Raw genomic sequence first — 23,456 nt, forward strand, 5'->3', positions numbered from 1 at the left:
AAAAATCGTTGCATGAATACCTTAGGATTCTGAAACATGGTTTCTTGTATAGGGCACATACTAGTTATTAAGTGAAGTCTTGACCCGACTATACGTTTTTCTCTCAGTGTAGAATTCTCATTATTGGCATGAACGATATTTTGATTTGATTTCAGATTCGTAACTACCTAAGTGATCATGGATTTTTTGAGATTCTTCATCTTTCTCCTTCCATCTGAACCATCTTCTATATTTAGAAAAAAGATTATTCCATTTTCATTAAATTCAAGTGAATCTGTGTATTATCGAAGTCCTTTATTCTATTTAATAAAACTAAATAGTGTTACTTACCAAATGATAGATTATAATTTGCAAATACAAATTAAATTCAAAATGGCAATAAAATTAAGAAAAAATGTAATTCTAAATGTTAGGTTAGTTTTTATTTTCTTTTACAATAAAAATTTTTAACTTACCCTACACAAAAGTCACATATAATATACAAAAAATATTACAGATTTTACTATAAGTTAATAACGTTATTTAAAATATATATATTTATTTTGGACGAAAATTGTTAACAAATCTTCAGAAATTTTATTTTATTTTTTTCTTCAAAATTCTGAGTTCATAAACAACAAATACTTACTGACAAGGGGTATAATACACTAAACGATTAATTGCAATCAAAATCAATTCACGAGCATAAAATTGGGAGAACTTGATCTATTCATCCTGAAGGAAATCTAAGTTTAAATGCAATAATAGTGCAGACGGAAACACAGTCAATTATCTACCATTGTATGTGTCAATTGTAACAGTCTAAAAGAAGAATATTAAAATGTATTCACTTCCCTTATTAATCAAGTTAAACAAATATAAATGCGAATGTCTTTTTTTCTCCCGATAAACCAACAACACAAGATAAGATGACATTCTTGGAAGGAAAACCATTAACTTCCATGTTTTAACACTTTGACTGCCTATGGTCCTTTTTGAGGATGGACCATGGCGCCAACATATGCTTTTCTTATGGTCACCACCAGGCTACGAAGAGATATTCAAATAATACGTTCACAGAAACCTCAATATTCAATATTCCAAATTTTTTTTTTGAATCAGATCTGGCTCCTGGGAAAAATACGTGAGCCACATATGGATCACGGGGCCTCAAAGGAACAAATTTACGTCTAGATCCTGTGAGCCATATGCGACTCACATGAAAAACAAGGAAACCGACACCTTATTATTAATAATACATTGTTGTGTGCCATTAAAATTGTAAAAGGATATATTTTAATGGTACGCAACAATGTATTAATTTAAAAAATGTCAATTTCCTCGTTTTTCATGTGAGCTACATATGGCTCACAGGGCCTAGACGTAAATTTGTTCCTTTGAGGCCCCGTGTGCCATATGTGGCTCAAGCATTTTCCCCGCCAAGTGCCAGATCTGGGTAAAAAAAACTTGGAATATTGAATATTGAGGTCTCTAGGTATGCGTTTGAATGCGCTAAATTCTAAAATGCGAAGTACCACAGCTGAATGAACCCCAAACAAGTTGTATTTTCGCATTTTCAGCAAGTTAACATTTTCACACATTTTCCGTAGATGGATGTATAGTTCGAAAAGCTAAAGGACATGCAATATAGTCACATATTTGACCCAAAACATCACATTGAGAAAGAAAACATAATCCTTTTCGTAGGGCATCAGATAAGTGCAAAACAGAAGTCAACGCGTGAGCCATTATGGCTCACGGGGCCTCATGAAGCAGTTTAATGTGGGCCGCGCATGGCTCACATGGCGTTCAATGTGTTAAATGTATTCTCTAGTGTTCAGCTGAGCAGATAATGATAAATCTTGAGGAAATCCTACTCTGTTCAGAACAGTATATCGAAAGATTCGAACTCCTATCATCTTTATTACAAAGCAAGAAAGCTAACCATTTATTTATGTGCACTCTATCACAATATAACACCAAAATTTCCTACGTGTACTAATTCCACCATATTCATATTTTGAGCCGCAACACACAGTGGTACGAATCGCTAAAAACATGGACGAAAATCATTTTTCGAACTAATATTAGAGGCTGATATTCATTGTAGAAACCATCAAATATAGTCAGTACATTACAACGAATTTAGTTTTTCACAATTATGTAGTAGTGGATATTGTAGTTATGCGCTTGCCAAAGTAGCCCAAGTCATTGTTTCAACAAATTCACTATGTCGTAATTTAATTGTGAATATTTCATCCTATGCAAACAGTATGCACAAAAGTGAATATAAGCCTATTATTCTTTTATTTAGTTTATAGTACGCTGTACACGACAAAACTATAATTAGCAGTATTCATTTCGACTAAAAACTTGATAATAAGTATAATGTGTCAATCTAAACTTTCGCGAAAAATACAAAATATTTATAAAGCTAAAATAAAAACTTATACATTGTAAATAGTAGACCTTTAGAAAGAAATCACATAAGATTTTATTGTCAGCTTGCGTCAACTTTACGAAATAAGATCTGAAAAACATTTTCCTGTATCGCCCTTTCAACAAGTGTGCGCGAGAAGCATTTTCAAACGATGCCGTTTATTGACCTTGAAACAGACATTACAAAGAATTTTTATGGACAGAGTAGTAGTTGTGTAAATCCCATATTACAAATGTGAGAGGTTTCCAAAGAGGTCACTGAATCTCGAAACAAAAATACTAGAAAATATACTTGTATGAAAGATTACGAAACGATTCAAGAAAGGACACATAGCCTATTTGAACCTCTTGCACAGGTTAATATTAAGTTCTCACGCACTAATTTTAAGCTTAGTTGAACTTCCAAAAAATAAGTAAATAAAATAAAAACAACCTTCAAAAGTGATTGCTTTTCCGTGCTTTTCCGTGCTAGTGGAAGAGAAAAAAGATGATAACAGTTCTGTAAAGTCTGCTTCCAAAGACAATTTAGACAGGAGCCCTAGGAAATTCAAACCTACTTGAGCACTTATTTTACTAGTTTAGCGCATTACAAGTTACTATTTTACACTATATATTGTAATTTCCGTAGTTAATTGTGTCAAAATATTTCTATCCGTGTTTTTCGCTATCCGGACCACTATGCGACATAGCTTACAGTTTGAAACTGCAAGTGCCGTTTCATTCAAATACGATGAACCTTACACTTGAATTTGTTGAAAACATTTTTATATTATCTTTCTTAATAAATAAATGAAACAAGTTACTTTCTGTACACGTCTGTAAATGTGCAATTTCCGTGGTCTAGCAGTAAATTAATTTAATAACAGTTGAACAAAACAACTTGACTAATTTTATTAGTTATGATTAAAGATATTAAAAAGTAACACCTCTTTTGGGAAAGTTCAACAATTTATCTATTGTTATCTTATTACAAATAAACATAAACACATAAAGTATATATGTAATTGATTCACATAATTTAAATTGAAAAAATAATATTACAAATGTTAAATTACATATTACTACAAAGACAATTTTGTGCATTTTTTTTGTTAATATGAAAAACAAAATATTCATTCATTTATGAACATGTTACGAAACAAAAACTTGAAATGAGCTTTGTCTGTACTGAAACATTTAAATTCGACCAGTCTAAGAAGCAGTTTGTCATATGATTTATTTCTTATAACGTAGTTTGGTGGTAACCAATATTGCTCATGTTTTAGACTTAGAAGTTGTTTTCTGAAGATTTCAGAATGCCGTTACGGCAGCTGCCTATAGTAACTTTTTGAATCAGCAATTCTGGGAACGTATTACTAATTTGGTATGATAATTTATTAGACAAAGATTTATTGTCAGTGTGGCATTCAATATAAAAATACATTATAATTATTATTTTAATATATGTACACGTTTTATGTTCCCAACTTTGTTTTATCTAAATTAACAAGCTGAGTGATCTATCATTTATTTGTTTCGAAAGCTTTAATTAATATAATCATTGATTTAGTTTCTGTTGTACCAGTAATAGCTGTTGTTTCACTTAACGATATGTGAAACTTCTTATTAAATTACACATGTATATTTTGTCGTTATTGGCCTGCTATTTCTTTGGTTTTCCAGGTCTCTTAGACTCATCGGCTTTTAGGTTTTCCTGCTCCAAAATCCAGTCTCTGTAGCTCACTGCCATTTTCTTGTACTGAACTGGAAATAGAAAGCATTTTGCTTTAGAATCAAAGAGAATAAATATATTTGATTATTACACATTTAAAAGTAAACCAAATGTTTCTGACAGTCTGTGAAGAGAGATCAAATTCAGTATCACGATCTGTCATAGCGAGCCGGACTACAATACACTAATCTCAATAACATGAGAAGTTGAAATAAACCAGTAAGCTGTAAGCAATACTCTAAACAATATTCTGCACATACATTGCAAGTATATATAAATGAATAGAATAATATATATTTCAAAACAGAATTGTACTGGATTTGATTTGAGATTTTGAGTACTATTTAGCAGCAAGCCTATATGAGACGTTTACCTACAACTTAATATAGGATTCAAACTACCTGAGTTCCCTCCGGAATCAAATCCAGGCCTCCCACATCAAATACGCGTACGCTATCCACATTTCAAAACAAGATCTAGCTAATCTAAGCACTAAACAAAAGCTCGGTGTTGCTTAGAATTTCAAAAGACCACTTCAAACTATTTAGCAATGAGACTGCATTACCACCAGAGAGTTGGCGAACAAGAAAGAAAATTAAAGATTTATTATAGGCCTTTCATTTCAATCATGTGTGAAAAAAAAATGTTAACTTATTACATGGTAGCGTTATTATAAACTGTATATATTACCAGATAGCTAAATCATAATCGTAATGCCTTATTTAAATTTCCAGCGATTGCTTAATTATTTGCAATTTAAGCTCCATACTGCTAAACAGCTAAATCGCAATTATTACATCTGATATACAAATTTCATACAATTTTCTGTGTAACTGAGACTCAAGTACTTACCATCTAAGTCATACAAAGAACCTGCATCTCCTCCCAGCTCAGAGGGTAAAATTTCCCTTGGAATATGCTTATATAATTCTGCAGGATCATCTCCGCATACATCCACCTAAAAATAGACAATTATATTACTATTACTGTTATTCAAAATTATAATATTAAAAAGTGTCTCCCCTTAACACCATAGTAAAATTGATTATGTACTTCTAAGTTGTTTGTTATATTTGCTGAAGTATTCAATATCGTTAATATACAACTGAAAATTTTCTTTAGCTTACATAATAGTTAGTGAAAGAAGAAGATCCTAATGAGTCTAAGCCTCTGAATCTTGAGTTAAATAGTTTTACTTAAATCAATGTAATTCTCGAGTCGAAGTTGGGGCTGCGGTAGCTCAGTGGTAGAGCATTCACCTCTGGAGCATGGGATCGTGGGTTAGATCCCAGCTCGCGCCAAGTTAACTTTGTGGTGGACAAACACCATGTGCATGGCTTCTCCCGGGATTCTCCAATTTCCTCTCACCTTCTTCATTCCACCATGTCATTCATTTCTCATCATCACCATCTCCTTTAGTCTAGCCGACATAACCGTGTTATGTAAAACTTAAAAATTTCATTTAATTTTTTTCAGTCAAAGTTAATGATACAAATATATTATTGTCCATAAACCTGTTATACCTCCTGAACATTGATGATTTTTCATACAGCTTGGATACTTCTTATCAGAAAATGTTAGTAACTTGTCCTGGATTTAGGATACTTTTGGATTTGATCATACCTCTATATAAAAAAGACGTATGTTAGAACTGCATACCCTGAAGACAAACAATATTGCAATAATATTTCCTTTAATCCACAGGGGCCTCATATGGGATCGGTTATACTCTGTAGCTCATTGAAGCCCCAGGAGTAAGTATTAAAGGATATCTCCGTCGCTCATAGCAGCCTCAGAAGAGGTCTTACGGTTAGAGGATTATACTCCGTTACTCATAACAATCCCGGGAGTAGGTATTAAAGGAATCTCCGTAGCAGTAGCGTAGCGTTAAGTTTCGCAATGGGTAGAGAGAGAGAGAGAGAGAGAGAGAGAGAGAGAGAGAGAGAGTTCAGTGCTCCACGATTATGCTTTGAGACTAAGGCAAATGGTGATGAGTTGGATGATAGTGGTGGAGTGACGAAAGTGAGAGAGGATCTTGAGAAAATCTACACACACAGTGTATGTTTCGTATAAAACCAACTTGGTGGGATTTGGAATCTAACCAGGGACCTACACGTCAGAGATCACTGCTCTGCCCCTAGCTACCGAGGCTTCTCTTTAAACACGTGTTACATTTTTTTCCCCATTTATATCACTCCATAATAACAATAGCTTTAGACTTTTCGATTTAACCATTTTCTTTATTTATTTTGGAATTATTTGCAGTTTAAAACTTCATATTAATATTAAGATAGAAAAATGAAATGAAATCTTTGAGTTTTACGTCGCACGGTTATGCCGGTTAGGCTAAAGGAGACGGTGATGATGAGAAATGAATGAAATGGTGGAATGAAGAAAGTGGGAGGAAACGGGAGAACCCCGAGAAAACCCACGCACACGGTGTTTGTCCACCACGAAGTTCACTTGGCGGAGGCTGGGATCGAACCCGGGACCCCTAGCACCAGAGGTGAACGCTCTATCACTGAGCCACCGCGGCCCCAATATTGAGATAGATTGACGTCTGTTGTAACCTGAAATCCACATGTTTATACTCCACATGTATCCAAATATATGAAAATTATCAATTATTTGAGGCCGCGGTGGCTGTGGTGCATGGGGTCTTTGGTTCGATCCCAGTTCGCGCCAAGTGAATTTTGTGGTGGACAAACACCGTGTGTGGAGTTTTCTTGGGGTTCTGACGTTTCCTTTCACTTTCTTAATTCCACCATTTCATTCATTTCTCATCATCACCGTCTACTTTAGCCCAGCCGTCATAATCGTGGGACGTAAAACTCTAAAATTTCATTTCATTTTTAATGTGTTATTAGAAAGAGCAGACACATGGTGCAAAATATCGCATCGATATCCAGAACCTAATAAAATTATGAGTTTAAGGTTTTTACTTCCTGATGAAATCCTCTGAATGAGTAAAATTATAGAAACTCTCTTTTAATAATAATTTCCGAAAGGAACATTTTTAGTGTAACAATTTTTACAAACTCCTGACAAAATTTCATTAGAAACTTATTTTCGCGAGGTTGCACTAGTATATATAATGTACAGAAAACTAATTTCAATGAACACATTCCTTAGCGATTAAATTAAACCAGTATATCGATATAAATTTATTCTGACAAATCTCGGTATATACACTAAATACATTAAATTGAATTAATAATTTACTTTTATGTATAATCTTCCTATTAGCTTTGCACGATTCCTGATTCAAGAAGTAAACTCATAAATTGGCTATTTTTAAAGTTAAGCTTAAACATGCCATTTAATAATAACTGGTGCAGTAAATCTATTTCCAATCATTTGATTTGCACATAATAAATAACTAACTCAGACAGACCCAAATACAAATTTACGTAACGATTTTAAAAACAACAACAAAATAGCAGACTACAAAATCTCCTGCTCTTGCTTTTGCCTTTCCCAGTGTTGATACGCTCTGGTATTGCGAATAAACAGAAGTTGAACTTAGATCATGAAAGATTTATATGAATTACTGTATCGATAAAACCTTCTTAAGGTAGTTATTAATTTAGGTTTTTATTTCCTTCTATTTCTTAATAATTTTCCTTGCAATATGATTGAATATCTAAAAGGAAGAATGAAAAGTATACTGGATTTAAAATGGTATCATTTCGCTAAGTATGGCATCACTGCTATTGAGACATTTTGCCCTATGTCTCTTTGCTAGGTTGTTTCAGCGAGTGAGAGGTCTACAGCCACATGCGCGCGCCGCTTTCTCAAGTGTATTTGTTTCAGCCACGTTGAGACACATTTCTTGTTGTCTCTGTGCAGCCTGTTTGACGGAGATAGAACTTTTTTCCCCCGAGTTAGTAAAATTATGAAAAGTAAAATTATTTAGAAAGACTCTACTACTATTCTTATTATTCAAGCTATCGCTGGCCCTAGTATTTCTATATTTTTCTTCAACATGAAATGAATATTAATTCTTCTTAATAAGGAAATTCTAAACCTATGTTCTTTTACTTTGAAAGGGTAGACAGTGTCTCAATGTCTCATAGCATTCTACGCTACTGCTCCGTAGCCAATGGCGGCCTCGAGAGAAGGTTTTTGTAAGTGATCAGCACTGCAACTGATACTTTCTTGGTCCCATCGTCCTCTTTTATAACCATCTTCTTGAAGGGAGGCCTGTAGAGGAGTAGTCGAATTTCTTCGTAATTCTCCGAATCCTTTTCGTTTTTTGTTGAAGGTGTAGTCTCCTTCTGTCGTCTGCCACGGTTTGTTTATAATTATAAAAACACGTGTTTGTAGTGAAAACATGTGGCTTGCAATACGTATGAGTATATGGATCCTTACAATGTGTTTGGAAAACAACGCCTCAAATACAAATTTGAGTAGGAGTTCGCTCCATCCCTCAAAAAGAGAGCACTGTCACAAAGCTGATATATTGTGTTGAATATTTGATAGATTTTCAATATCCTTTTTTTATATATAAGAGTTGATAATATCAATTTTATGTACGATAAACCATTAGAAAGCGAAGCGCAATAAGTATTTAACAGTTTTTGAAAAAGCTACAAAACAATAAAACATTCATGGTAACTAAACTCCACAGTAATTACCTTATGGTTCTTCAAAAACCTCATCCCATTTTTATCTTTTCGTTTTTGAATTTTACTGAATAACATAAAGGTAATGAAGTACATCAAAGCGTAGAAAGTAAGCCAAATGGCATGTACGTACAAAACGATACTATAGGAACTAACAATTGTTTTCAAGATATTTTCTATAGTGTATATTTTTGAGTGTCCAACAATCGTAAAGTAATAAACTACGCATACACAAATTCCTGGTCTATAAGAAATGGTTGGAATATGGTTCTACGTTATTTCATAGCATTTTGTAAGTACTACCTCCCTAAATTTTATACATTTTTGACATTTTTCATTGTATTTTACGTTATTCACTAAAATTTATGAGAAGTTGGTATAAGCTGAGCGAAGAGCATTAACACTTATGTACAGCGGGGGACACTTCTAAATGGTACAGCCATATGGAGATTTACAGCTAAGGTGTACCATTTAGAAGTGTCCACCGCTGTACAAATAGTTTCATCAATTCGTTTTGACTACGATGGATCACATAATGTAAACGTGGATTTTTCCTTATTTAAAAAAAAAACTTTTAATATCGTATCGCTGCTCAGAAAAAATCCGATCTTGTAAAAGTTTTAGAATTCGAGTTTTTGGATTTAAAAAACTATATAATTCTCTAAATTGAGACAAACACCTAATCCATTCCACATCTTAAACTTATATACATATTTTAAACATAGAATCCATATTTCTCCATTCGGAAATACTGTTTATGTTTAAAAAAATAAAATAAATATAATCACTTTCAAATACTGGTTATTTCCACTAAAGTATGAATTTAATATTTAAATTTAAGAATAAATGTAATACATTGATCATCGCATTTACATTCAGTGATGGTAGAAATATGTACTTACCTCCCCAACATGCATTATATGCACAACAAAAATGGGTTGTTATATTCGCCATTCTGTTATAACGGATATACGTATATTAAGACATGGATACCACATTAGGAAGGAACATGCAAATAAGCCCAAATCCAAAGTATGATTATAAGATAGGATTGCGTAACCAGGATCGACATATTCGTGGCTCGACATATGAATTGAGATCTTCTCGTAATCATTCAATTAACTTAATATTTAACGTTTTAATTTGATTCCTTTATTGTCTGTGTGATAATATGAGATGAAGACAATTTTGCAGCGTTATTCTTTGTTAACAAAATTATACAAATTGTTACCTAGACGTTAGAGTATAAATTTACATACCCGGCTTCTGATTTTCTTGCTCATAAATGGCTTCAAAATTGCGATAATCTTCATAACCCAAATATGTGATCTGAAGAATATAATTTTCTTTATTCGCTGTGGATGGGCATCCTAAAAAAAATGTAAAGATATATTAACTTTAAAAAAAATCAAAGACATGTTTATGGCAAATTAAACGTTATATGATTTTTCTATAGTTGATATTTTAGTTGGGCTCCAAGTACACAAATCAATTAACGTAAAATAAACATACTAAGATTGTTTTCTATGTATAATATTGTTAAAAAAAGAACTGGCAATTCCCCTTCATTTATATGACTTTCTTGTTCAAGTACCATTTTTATTTCCCCACTGGATGATACAATTAGAAAAGTGCTTTATAATATCCAATACTCACGAGTTGTATGTTCAGGCCGAGTATTGATTGGTTTTCTAACTGGAACTTACAACTATTACCTATAAGTATAAGTTATATCCAACCCACACATATCCCAAACGTCCTTTCGGCTACCCGAACATTTTCTCGAACATTTGGAAGTTATCCAATTTGATATATGTGTTTTACTGGTTGCCTATATTGAATCTGAATAGGCAAGGGAAACGTTCCATGAACCAAGGAACAGATGCAACACAGTTAAAATGATTCCTTATGCCTTATTCTAAGTTCGGGAAACACTTTATCCGGAGCTTCAGAGAGTTTAGCTTACAAAATTAACGACATACACGGCTGTTTTGGGTACGATGTTAGTTTAACATCATTATTTACAGAATTCCTTCTTTCGTTACTGTTATGTCGCGTCAAGAATTTTGAAATAAGAAAGTTGTGGATAACATTTCAAACGTTCAGCCCCTCAAATTTTAGCAGCGTCAATAAATGTTTAGTTACAATGAAGTTTTAGTTTGTTCATTTTTAAGCAATAATTTTGTTCAAGGAAGTGTGCTATACTTTCAAAATACTTACTGTTAACTACAGAGGGGGCACAAAAACAGTCCCTGCTCAAACTTTCGCAGTAGTTGCATAATCTCAAAAAAGTTTTTCGTGGAATTGATCGGAATTACAAACACGCGATATGCGCACCCTCTGTTACACGAGAACCATCGAGACGGTAATCCAACTCCAGAAGAATCTTGAGAAGCGTAACTGACTAATGGAGTTTATAACTGCACTAATACGTTCTTGAAGATCTAATTGACCAGTTCATGCAACACCATCACTACTACCAAGAAACCTAAATGCTCTTGAGGAACGCATCAGTGCAGCTACAAATTCCATTACACCGGCTTCACAAGATTTGCCTGGACCTGAATTATCGTCTCGATGGTTATCAACGTTGACAGATAGAGTGCATACCACCAAAAACTTTTTGTGTTTATGTACTGTAACTACTGCGAAAGTTTGAGCAGAATAGAATTTTTAGTATTAAACTTATACTTTTTCAAATTGTGAATTGTCTTCGCGCTCATCCTGTGTTAAACTTTTAACTAGAACATTTTTGCCGTTGAACGCTAACCTAATTGCTTTATAAACAATCTATTGGAACTACAAAACAAGTTGCATCCACTTGTTTACACACTTTTTCCATATCGAATTAAAAAACTTTCTTTGATTCTTGAATTTGTTCAGTATTTTCTCGTCAGAATGTAGTAATTAAGGTTTCTTTTTGGTATTATAATGAGAAAACAAAAGTATAATGTGCTGTCTATTAAAATTAAAATGTTAAAAATAAAATAAAATAAAATAAAATTTCTAAGGGAAAAAGTCGCGGAAAAATCTTGTTTTCCTTTTAAAAGAAAAAGTCAATTTTTTTTCGAGCCCTTGTACCTCTAATTCAAAATAACCAGCGGGATTTAAATCTGATATCCCGCTCTCAAGTACCTTCACACGTTTTCCACTGTATAATACCTATTATACTGGAAGTTTTTATCAGATGTCTTGTTTGCTTGTTTAGTTACGGGGATGACTTGTTCTTTTATAAAGTCAATGAGGAGGAGAAAAGCAAGAAAATTGATTTGCTAACTTTATAATAAAGACTAAGATACTTGGTCCACATTTCGGATTTTCAGGAATTTTATTTATAGAGTTGCTTACGAGCTAACAGTTGAGACTGTCTCGTCTCCAAAAGGACTATAAAAGCTATGTAGCCTCGCCTCGGAAAGTTTATCTGGTTCTATTGTAAGAACTCTGTCTCGTCACGAAAATATGTTTCGTCTCGGATTGCAAGCAAACATAATTATATTTAGAAACATTTTTGTATAAAGTTGAATATGAAATCTCTGTTATGTGATGTCCACTTCGAGTAAACGTTCTTTGTATAGACCTGATTGTTTTAACTAGGGAATCTTTGCTAACAATTGAAATTATATTGTGATTTTAATTTCTTTCTATTAAAAACTAGCTGTAAGGACTCCACTTTTCCGGGTCTTAATTCAGGAACTGGATAAAAAGAATAAGCATCCGTCGATGGCGACTCTTAATTCAGAACCATGATTAAAAGAGGAAAAACGACCTTATTCCATTTCTGATTTTATGCTCTAATGTCATATAAGTCCGCACAACCACGACGTACTGTGGGTTGCATGCAGGTAAGGCGTTCTTAGATACCGCGATAAACTTGCTCAAGTTTTTGTATGCATTTTAGTCCCGCAAATCCACCCCTCTCGAACTGAAAATCGAGGACAGGGGCTTCGTATAGGATTAGATTTGCTGAAGACCTATTTGCATACAAAATTTCGTAGCCCTAGGTGTTTTCTTTATATGCGAAAATCTGTCCATACACACATATATGTTCATTATCTTTTATTAATGATTATTAAAGATAAATGAGTTTTTACCTCTTAAAATCCTTTATAAGACTCAGTATTAATTTGTTCTTTATTAGTGACAGAACACTTGTCAAACTTCTCTTTTATGTGAAGTCTCATTTCTTTATTCTAGGTTAGGGTGCATGCCAAATATCGTGAGCCAATTGAAGAATTTGTATGTTTCAGTTAAAAGAAGGAGTAGCAATGGTAACACCCATGACCAATCAAGAGAAATTGATAATTCCTTTCACTTTCTTAGTGTGTCATTTATATCTTAACTTACAATAAATTATGTCTATTAATGAATTATTTTTTTTTTGAAAAAAAAAAAGAAATAATCACTTCCTTTTTAGTATTGTGATTCTTTAGTAGTGATGCTTACCTGAAGACATGCTGCAAATCTCTTTACTTGACGCAACCTGACTCTGAGAATATGTCTGATACCAAACTGGGAGACATCGAGGATGAAAATGTTCCCCGTTGCGTAGTCGTCTAATAACAGCTGAAGATCTAAAATAGTGAGACCCCACTTGGTCATTTCGTTGAAGTCAAATTTACCCGGATCAAATCCATCAAATCCCATTACCCAGACTCTGTAGCCTTCTGGAGTTAGTTTCGGCATTGGTGGGATGTGTCTGAAATTATATAAGATAATATATTTGACACATTAATCATAATTGTCATCTCTAAGAATAAAATATTGCACTGAAATTGTATTATGTTTTCTCTCGACATCTTGAATACAATCTAGAAAAACTGCCTTAACTGTATTTAGAGCTGTCAAGATTAACATTAGGACAAAACGCATTTAATAAAAATACTGTACCTATGGTGGGTACGACATACTAATTTTGAATATTGAAGATGAGAAAAGGATGAAGGTGAATTATATGCCAGAAGTTTCAAACTTATCGTAGTGTAGGAATGTTGGAAAATGTAGCGCGGTGGTAATACCACACAGAAGTATGGAAAACTGGAAAGCATGGCAACTCTGGAAACATGTGCCTCATACGTAATGTTGAGTGATGAGTTGCGCCAGTATCCGCCTTATTTGTCACGTGATGCGTTTACCAGAAAAATAATTTTTGATCTGAGTTTTCGCTGAGAATATTTAAGGGGTAAGTGAAAATATTGTAAAATTTTATTGTCTAATCTTGCTATAGAACCAAACTTGTATATCAAATATTAATATCACGTATTTTTGTTTAATGTAAAATTTAAAAGTTCTTTGATACATCAAATTATGTTCAACAAACAATATAAGGGGGAATACCGTGCAGTCCTTGTGGATTATTCACTACGAAGTCTGACAGTTTACAGTAGGTGTCGTAGTAGAAGGTTTTTAACAAGTACAAATTTAACCCTTGTGTACTACCATGGGATATTTTGGGACCCCAGAGATGTTTATAATGATATATCTTTTAAACAAGTGAGATTACAATCCAGTCTTTTCCTGTATTCTATCTCGAGTGTATGCTAAAGATGCCTACTAAAAATTTCAGTTGTATGTTTGATGGTTCTGCGTAAAGAACATAATTTAGATGGGGTTCTAGAACACCCCATGATAATTCCTGTGTAACAATGTTCTTGGTAGTACACAAGGGTTAAAAGTGGATAAAAGTGAAGATTTGTTGCATAAATCAATCAAAGGTCCCTTTTACGAAAATTCCATTTTTAATGAGACATGTCTTTTCAAGTGCAGCTTATTCTGATGAAAAATTGTTATGTGATGATGAGGAGTTGGATGGTGATGACTTAGCAAGTTTTGGAAGATTATACATTATCTCTAACGATCACGGAAGAGATGGAGATTTGTAGTTTCATAGTATGCTTTATTTAAACTAGTCCTACACAAAATACAGTGTGGTTAAGACTTATCAGAAATTTGTACTTGTGATTTCTGTCTGAATAAACTTAAATGGATTGTAGTGAATTGTCTAATTTATTACATGCAAATATATTTTCTATCTGTCTCTTACATTGCAAAAGAAACTTATATTACGTTTCTTAATGTATACTATAAGGCCTATTGTTTAAGTAAAAATAGCTTGCTTGATGTGGTAAATGCTGTATTTTTCACTCATTGCCCAATCATAAGAAATCACAAATTTACATAAATTATGCTTCGATTTTCATGATTCAAGTACTAAATTGCGTGATTTTGTTGATTCTTTCCGAAAATGTAATACAACGTGTCCAGAAACATATTTTTCACACTTATTAAGGGAAAAGTCACTTTCAATATGTTCTACACTTGTTCTTAAACTTTTGTTAAGCACTATATTTTAGAAAATTTGAATTGGCAAACCTATTGCTAACAGTATGTGTAATAATAATAATAATAATAATAATAATAATAATAATAATAATAATAATAATAATAATAATAATAATAATAATAATAATAAACTACATGATAACAAAATCAACATTGTTCAAAACTGTATTATGCAAGGAATTCCAATCAAAATATGAGTACACTTTCTCGATAACTAATAAACGGATAAAGTGATTTGAATGAGTAGTTCCTTGCTTTTCAATATTGAAATGAAATGAAATTTTGAGTTTTACGTCCCACGGTTATGCCGGTTAGGCTAAAGGAGACGGTGATAATGAGTAATGAATGAAATGGTGGAATGAAGAAAGTGGGAGGAAACGGGAGAACCCCGAGAAAACCCACGCACACGGTGTTTGTCCACCACAAAGTTCACTTGGCCTTTTCAATATTATATGTTAGTTCTTAAATAGGCTAATTTCTCTCAAAGTTATTAGAGAGGAAATAGTAAAAGAGTACATTCATTTTTGCTGACGGTTGTGCTGTACATTATAATCTTTCAAATTGTGGTTCTTGAGACATGCCACCACACTACTTACCCATATTTGAAATACTGTTGTATTTCAGGTGACAGAGGGTCTCGATTACTGAAGAATTCCGGAACAGAAGTCTTCATTGTAAAATACATGTCCAACTTTTCTTTTGTCTTCTCTATATTGTATTTGCAGCCTCGGAAAAAGTTCTGAAGATAACGGTTGTCTGAAATCACAGGTTACGAAATTAACAAATTTGGCTAATTATAAAATAACATTTTACACTTTAACCTATTGCTTGCTTACACTTTAACTTATGACTAAAATACAGAAAAAATGAGTTTATATATGTCCTTACGACTAGAAAATGTACACATTGTCATTTTTGTTTGTTAAATATTGACCAGTTACTTTTGGTTTTCATTTGCAAGATTATTTCTTTCTGGTTCTATCTTTCATGAGATAGTTGTTAGATATGTTTTGACTATAAATATTAATTTTCACGACATATATTAAACACTAAACTTTAGTTCCTGGTACATGAAGTGCTATAATAAAGACTTTTTCTGTTAAATAGTTGAGTGATGTCTGGCCAGCCTATTGCTCCCCATCGCCGTTATTTCTTTTTTTATTTGGACGTTCCACAGATCTCTACACACATAGTTGTCCCAGACGTCCCGATTTAGCCACGGCAATACAGCTTTACATTATCCAACTCTCCGAAAAATGTTCAAAATTCCAAATATTCAAAATATTAAAAATATCCAAAATTCAAAACTTTTCTTCAAGACATTAGAAAATACCACGTTTACTAGTCAACAATACTCAACTCATAACAACTATCTACTCTCTGTCACTTGTTAATTAATTAATTATGATATTTCAGCAAATAAGCAAGTGCATAACTACAACACTGCAAATTTTCATATCAAGTATTTAGTTAGAAAACCTGAGAGTCCCATATGTCTGAACATTCAGGGATGCAGAAAACCTTTAAGAATAACCGAAATATTCCAGGGATTTTCCTTGGATTTTAATGGTGTGTGACTGTTATGAGACAGTAATTGAATGTCCAGAAGCAATCCGCAAAGAACCTAGAAAATTCCCACAAGATTCCTGCAGAAAATTCTCACAAGATCGTGCAGAAAGTTCCGTTTCCGGGACATAAGCGGATAATTGGATTACCATGGAATAATTACAGAGCACCCACTGGTTTAAATTGACATCACGATGACCAAGGATTTATGTTCCTTGGAAGTGGTAGATTTATTAGTTCCTAGCGACAGTTGTATACAATTTTTGGTTTCAACCCAAGATTGATAGTTAATCCGTAAATAAGTTTTTCGCTATGTACTTCCGCTTTGGGTCTGTAAGGGTCAATATTAAAACCTAAATACTCCGATTAAAGTAAAGTAAAATTCTAATTATTGAAATGCTGAATCCATATCAAAAACCGTTCCTAGTCATCTATTATCGTTTTTGTTGTGTTGTGATTAACGCTGAAAACTAGAAGTGATAAATTTCTATCACTTTCAGTTGGAATCAAGGACAGAGATGGAAAACATGCTTTGGACGCCGAGTTCACATCACGAAAGAATTTCTCCCTATCGCTCGCCCTTCATAGTTTACATCCTGAAACTGTCAACAGAGGGAAGGGGCGAACTGACAAGCGGACATAGCAGTGTTATTACACTTTCGGTACTTAGGTTTAGCATAGTTTGAAATTATATAATACCTACGTATTTTACTAAGCTTTAATGATATACATGTATGTTTTCATGTTAGATTAATTTATTTATTAAGGCCTCAATTCAGTGAATAAAGGAAATTCTATCTTCTAAAACCATATAGGGAAATAAAGCCAAGAACTTACCAATCGCAGAAGGTAAATGGGGTTGTTTGGCCAACCATTCTTTGATTTGGGCAAGTCCAATCTTGATATGAGCAGGATCCTCATTGAGTTCCTTTCTCAATAGCCGTTCTTCTTCAGCTGTCGGCGGAGTAAAGTACATACTTTGCTTTGAATACTGTACCCTGCAAGAAAAATCAAGTCAATGCGTGGACATTGTTCTATATTACAGCTGCGCAAATATTTTTAGAAGTAAAATATAGGATGATGAAAAACTAAGTAAGAAAGTTGACAGTTTCTAATTTGAATTATGATCTCTAAATTAAATCCCTTACACAAATTTTGATCGAAGAATTGGGCATAAAAATTCTTGGTGACACTTGATCTAAAAGGAATCAGAATGGGAACTTTTAAGGATAATTTACCCATTATAAGATGAACTCAACTTATTTAATGGATACATTTATAATCATCAATGAAACCCACTACAACATACACTACAATAACCCACAAACGAAACAGCAGTCAAAACAATGGAAACAATCTGACTTTTCATCTGCAAAGAAAACGGTGAATTGAAATTTGCCTGATAGACCACGGCTGCAGTTATCTGGGAACAAAAAGGAAACTTTCTCGTATTATATCTTTTACTTGTTAAAGTCACCACCGAGAAATACTATGCACAGTTTTTGGACTAACTACAGAAAAAAAAGTACAAGAAGGAAGAAAATTATTTACATCAAGACACACTCCAACCCGGATGCAGTGAATGTAAGATCTCATAACAATGACTGAAATCAATGAGTAAGCATTATAATTTGATTCAGTATCCGCCTTATCCACTAAATTTGGATTCCGTACTTGGAAAACACCTAGTCAACTTCGATTTTCTTTAGACAAAGGGCTAAAAGCATCAGTAGAGAATGTTTTGAAGTCTGGCTGAATCTGATGTCCCCGATATAGAAAAAGCTTTAGAAAATTAGTGCAAAGGAAGACCATAGGCCTTACTGAAAAATAGGCACAATTTTTAAGAAGTAAATCAATGTTTTATGGATCATTCCGAGACCTTCAGAGGCCAAAGCAGTTTAGATTGTTTTGCTCCCCATCTACTAATATAAGGATTAGTAGAAGGAAGTAGAGAAAAATAAGCATAGATTATGGGAGCGGCACGCCGCAATTTAAGTACTATTTTATACAGAGTATAATATCATGAAATATCTTCAAACCATATTCATTCTTAGTTGAAAAAAGCTTCTTCTTGATTCAACACTAGCAGAGTCACAAGGGTTGTTTGCAGAGCGGATTGACTCGTAGATGATTTATAAATACTTATAGGCTGTAATCGACACAGTTGACAACAAAAAATAATACGTAAAGTGTAATTTAAACAGTAGAAAAACATATTTCCTCATTTGGAGCACTTACACCGTAGCAAGTGAACTTTATATCAATTATTAGCAAGTGAACTTTATATCAACTATTAGCAAGTGAACTTTATATCAACTACCGTGTATAACATATCATCATCATAGGTATTCTGCCTTTATTGGCAGGTCACTTGCCGCAGCTGAGAAGCTTCCATGCTCCACGGTCCTCCGCTAACCTTTTCGTCTTCGCGTATGATCTTTCTGTTTTAATATCATCCATTAAATGTAATCTCTTTCGCCCCCTCCCTCTCTTTCCCGCCACCATACCCTCTAGGACGTCCCTCATGATACAATCTCTTCTTAGGCAATGTCCCAACCAGTTTCTTCCTCTTCCTAATAATATCTAAAAGTGTTCTTTTCTCACCCACCATTTCTAACACTCTGTCATTCGTTTTCCGCTCGACCCAACTAATTATTTCCATTCTTCTCCACACCCACATTTCGAAGGCTTCCAGTCGATTTTCGTCACCTTTACGTAATGTCCACGTTTCCGCCCCATACAGTACAACACTCCACACGAAGCATTTTATGAGTCTTTTTCTCAACTCTTTGTTCAAGGTCCCACAAAACAGACTTTTCTTTCTTTTAAAGGCTTCTTTCGCCTTTCCTATCCTTGATTTTATTTCACGTTCGCATTTCATGTCATTACTAAGAACACTACCCAGGTATCGAAAACTATTCACTTGTTCTATTTTCTCCCCTCCTACTTTTATATTTGACACTGACCCCTTCGTTCCAATCACCATGGCTTTTGTCTTTCTAACATTTATTTTCATCCCATATTCTTCAAAGCCCTTTCTCATTTTTTCTAACATTTTATTGATTTTCTTTTCAGATTCATCTAATCATTCTACCTCCTACCGAAATGCCATCATCATCATGAAGGCTCTTTTTCACTATTTCTTCTAGATAGACATTAAATAGTGTTGGCGAGAGGCAGCATCCTTGTCGAACTCCCCTTCCAATTGCACTCTCTTCCGTCAGTTCTTCCCCTATCATAACACTTACTTGTTGGTTCATGTATAACATATAAGGTTATCTAAAAAGTATTGAGGTTTTAGAGGTCAATATTCAGAATACATTTATTGTCATTTCAAAATAACATTATGAAACCACATATACACCATTTTATTCGACAATTTTTTGTCATTTTTCCGGCAACACCATAATCCCGTTGTTATATAACTTCTATTGTTTCTGGTAAAAAGATAAAGAGAAAAGAAAAAAAAAGAAAAGAATTGTGACACATGGTTTTCATAGGAATCTTCTATAACCAACTTAACATCATTAGGGAGTGCTGCAGAAACCGAAACAAATAAGAATTCGATAATGCTAGTATTGGTTATACAACAGATACAACAGCTACAGCCGCCTTTCAACAATCACATTAAAAATTTATAATAAATATCCTTAGCAGGGACATACGGAAGAAGCTATATTTGGTCAATTAATGTGAAATTAGGCGTTGTGATAGTAAAAATCTGGAATATTATTTTGGCAATAGGAGGCACAGGGCATGGAGGGTAATTTGGTACCTTTGGGGGTCATAGGAGGAGGACGGATAGAAATTCCAAATTTTATTTTGGGAGTGCTCATGAGTGTCAAATTTGTTGCAAGGTGCACAGAATTAATACTCCATACTGCTTTTATGTACCAATGACTAATATGTTACTACAGCTATCTTTGAAAAGCATCATAAATTCAATATGATTATTCTTACGGAGAGACCTACTGGCAGAAGCATTTTTTTTACAATGTGAAATTTGGCATTATTTTAGAAAATAATGTTTGTGACAATAAGATAATACCCATGTATGGATTTTTTTAAGGGGCGTGAACTCAGAATTTCTTTTGCCTAATGGGAGTGTCACATGGGTAAATTTGCATTTTTAGTTAGAAAATACAATAACACTCTTTCGCTTGTACCTATGATGGTGCATGCGTCTGGAATTTTATTACGGCCATCCCTCCTTATTGGGCAACATAAAACAAAGAATTGTCCAGAGAGTAGTCATCCAGATATATTGGAGAAGGTGTTCACAGTGGCTCTAGTAAATCGCATTAATTCATTCATGTCTTGCTCGTTCACGAGGGCATGCTGAATAAAAGTAAGTTCATTTTTTCTGTCTTACACTTAGATTAATGAAATCTTTAAACAATTTAGTTAATGACAACTGAGCCAAAAGAAAAGTGTTGTTTTTAGAAAGGGATAATATGCTTTCTTGGGTTTATGGTATAGCCTGACTCAACCTGATCCTTATTCGTCGCGAGACATTTGTTTTTACTACAACCATGTGTCCATAGTATACGATTTCCTGACGTGCTTACATGTGCAGTGTACGAGTAGGCTACTGCGTGAAAAGTGGGATCATATTGTGGAAGAAGTAGGGAAAAGATACGCTTTTTCTATGAATAAAGAAAAAAATATTTTCCGTTCGTGGTACCTGCGACATTTTACATCGTCATTTTGTGTTCTATTTCGAGCTGGTTTGCTTAAGTGTGCAGAAAATATGCTGGTGATTTTATGTGTGATTTTATGCTATAAGAAGAGTCAAATTTGGTTTTTAAAAACGCAAAATACTTTGATTATATTCCAGTGATGCAAAAAAAAAAAAAAAAAAAAAAAAAAAAAAAAAAAAAAAAAGAAAAGAAAAGAAAACAAAAACAAAGCTATATCCTCAATCTGTTACACTGACAGACGATATTCATTTACAGTAGATTCCAAATTTTGAAAAAATTAAAACATTCTTCTACAATAATGACAAAATTGCACGTTAATTGTAAAGCATATTTACCTCCTTCCCGTACGTCCCTGCTAAGGATATTTACCGTCAATTATTTGATTTTTGGAAAGGTGGCTGTAGCTCAATATCATCACTGGCACATGCAAGGAGCATCGGAATATTAATTTTGTATTATTTGTGATCAATCTGACACACATTGGACTTTCCAAAATAAAATTTGAATTTTTTATAAAGATCCAATAACTTATGCTTCACCCTCTGTGTCACCCTAAGACGGTACATTACACAAATTAATATTCGAGATTTGGTAAACGCATAAATTTTTGCTAACCCAACGCCGAGTTTCACATTAATTTAGAAAAAAATCATTCTTCCTGTATGTCAATACTAAGGATATTTATGGTGATTTTTTGATTTTTGAAAGACGGCTATAGCCCCACATAAGTCACTGGCACATGCAAGGAGCATTAGAATATTAATTCTGTGAATTTGTGAATAATCTGACGCTCACTGGCATTTCCGGAATAAAATTTTGAATTTTTATAAAGGTCAATCATCTGATGCTTCGCCCCCTGTGCCCCCCTAAGGCGGTGGTTACCAAAGTAACATTCCAGATATGAAAAAGGCATACTTTTTCTGCTATAACGACGAAAAATGTCACATTAATTGACAAAAATACCTTTTTATCGTTTTCCCTACTAGGGATATTAATGTTGATTTTATATTTTGAAAGGGGGCTATAACCCCACATAAGTCACTGGCCATGCAAGGAGCATCAGAATATTACTTCTGTGACATTTGTGAAAAATCTGACGCTCACTGGCATTTCCGGAATAAAATTTTGAACTTTTATAAAGGTCAATCATCTGATGTTTCGCCCCCTGTGCCCCCCTAAGGCGGTGGTTACCAAAGTAACATTCCAGGTATGAAAAAGGCATACTTTTTCTGCTATAACGACGCCAAATTTCACATTAATTGACAAAAATACCTTTTTCTCGTATGTCCCTACTAGGGATATTAATGTTGATTTTTTATTTTGAAAGGGGGCTATAACCCCACATAAGTCACTGGCCATGCAAGGAGCATTAGAATATTACTTCTGTGACATTTGTGAAAAATCTGACGCTCACTGGCATTTCCGGAACAAAATTTTGAATTTTTATAAAGGTCAATCATCTGATGCTTCGCCCCCTGTGCCCCCCTAAGGCGGTGGTTACCAAAATAGCATTCCAGATTTCAAAAACGCATACTCTTTTGCTACAATGACGTCAAATTTCACATTAATTAACGAAAAATACCTTCTTCTCGTATGTCCCTACTAAGGATATTTATGGCGATTTTCTTATTTTTGAAAGGGGGCTGTAGCCCCATTATCAGTCACTCTTACATATAAGGAGCATAGGAGCATTAATTCTGTAATATTCGTGATTAATATAACGGCTACTGGCACTCCGAAAATATTTTTTTTTTTTTTTTTTGGATTTTGGTAACACATCACCCACCACCTTTTTACGCCCCTTGTCCCCCAAAAGGGGGGCTTTCCCAAAATAATGTTTGAGACGGCTTAACTAGATTTCTGAATGAGTGTTTTTGCATTTTGTAACAAACATAACTCATTTTCTCCAAAATCTTTACGAATAATTATTGGAGAAACTACTTCCAAATTTAACATTGGATCTCCCATAAGGAAAATGAACTTTTGTGTTTACACCACCAAAAGGGGGGCTAAACAGCAATTTTCACCTATTTCCTTTAAATATTCGAAAAATTCAGATATTTCTCAATAAGAGTGCCAAATTTTACCTTAATAGTG

The 23,456-nt window shown here is 33.7% G+C and overlaps 1 protein-coding gene across 1 annotated transcript in view; it reads right to left on the reverse strand.

Annotated features, from left to right (window-relative positions):
* Positions 1 to 414: 414 nt before the first annotated feature.
* Positions 415 to 23,456, reverse strand: part of LOC145693149 (retinol-binding protein pinta-like) — a 41,629-nt gene continuing 18,587 nt past the window's right edge. The window contains exons 2-7 of the mRNA XM_081768887.1: positions 17,497 to 17,657; positions 15,690 to 15,849; positions 13,198 to 13,450; positions 10,014 to 10,124; positions 4,982 to 5,087; positions 415 to 4,161 (exon numbers count right to left, since the gene is read on the reverse strand). Coding sequence (XP_081625013.1) covers positions 4,061 to 4,161; positions 4,982 to 5,087; positions 10,014 to 10,124; positions 13,198 to 13,450; positions 15,690 to 15,849; positions 17,497 to 17,657 — 892 coding nt within the window. The 3' untranslated portion in view covers positions 415 to 4,060. The remainder of the gene's footprint in view (positions 4,162 to 4,981; positions 5,088 to 10,013; positions 10,125 to 13,197; positions 13,451 to 15,689; positions 15,850 to 17,496; positions 17,658 to 23,456) is intronic.

This window comes from Thermobia domestica, chromosome 8 (genome assembly GCF_964235325.1).
Source record: "Thermobia domestica chromosome 8, izTheDome1.hap1.1, whole genome shotgun sequence".
Classification (NCBI taxonomy): domain Eukaryota; kingdom Metazoa; phylum Arthropoda; class Insecta; order Zygentoma; family Lepismatidae; genus Thermobia; species Thermobia domestica.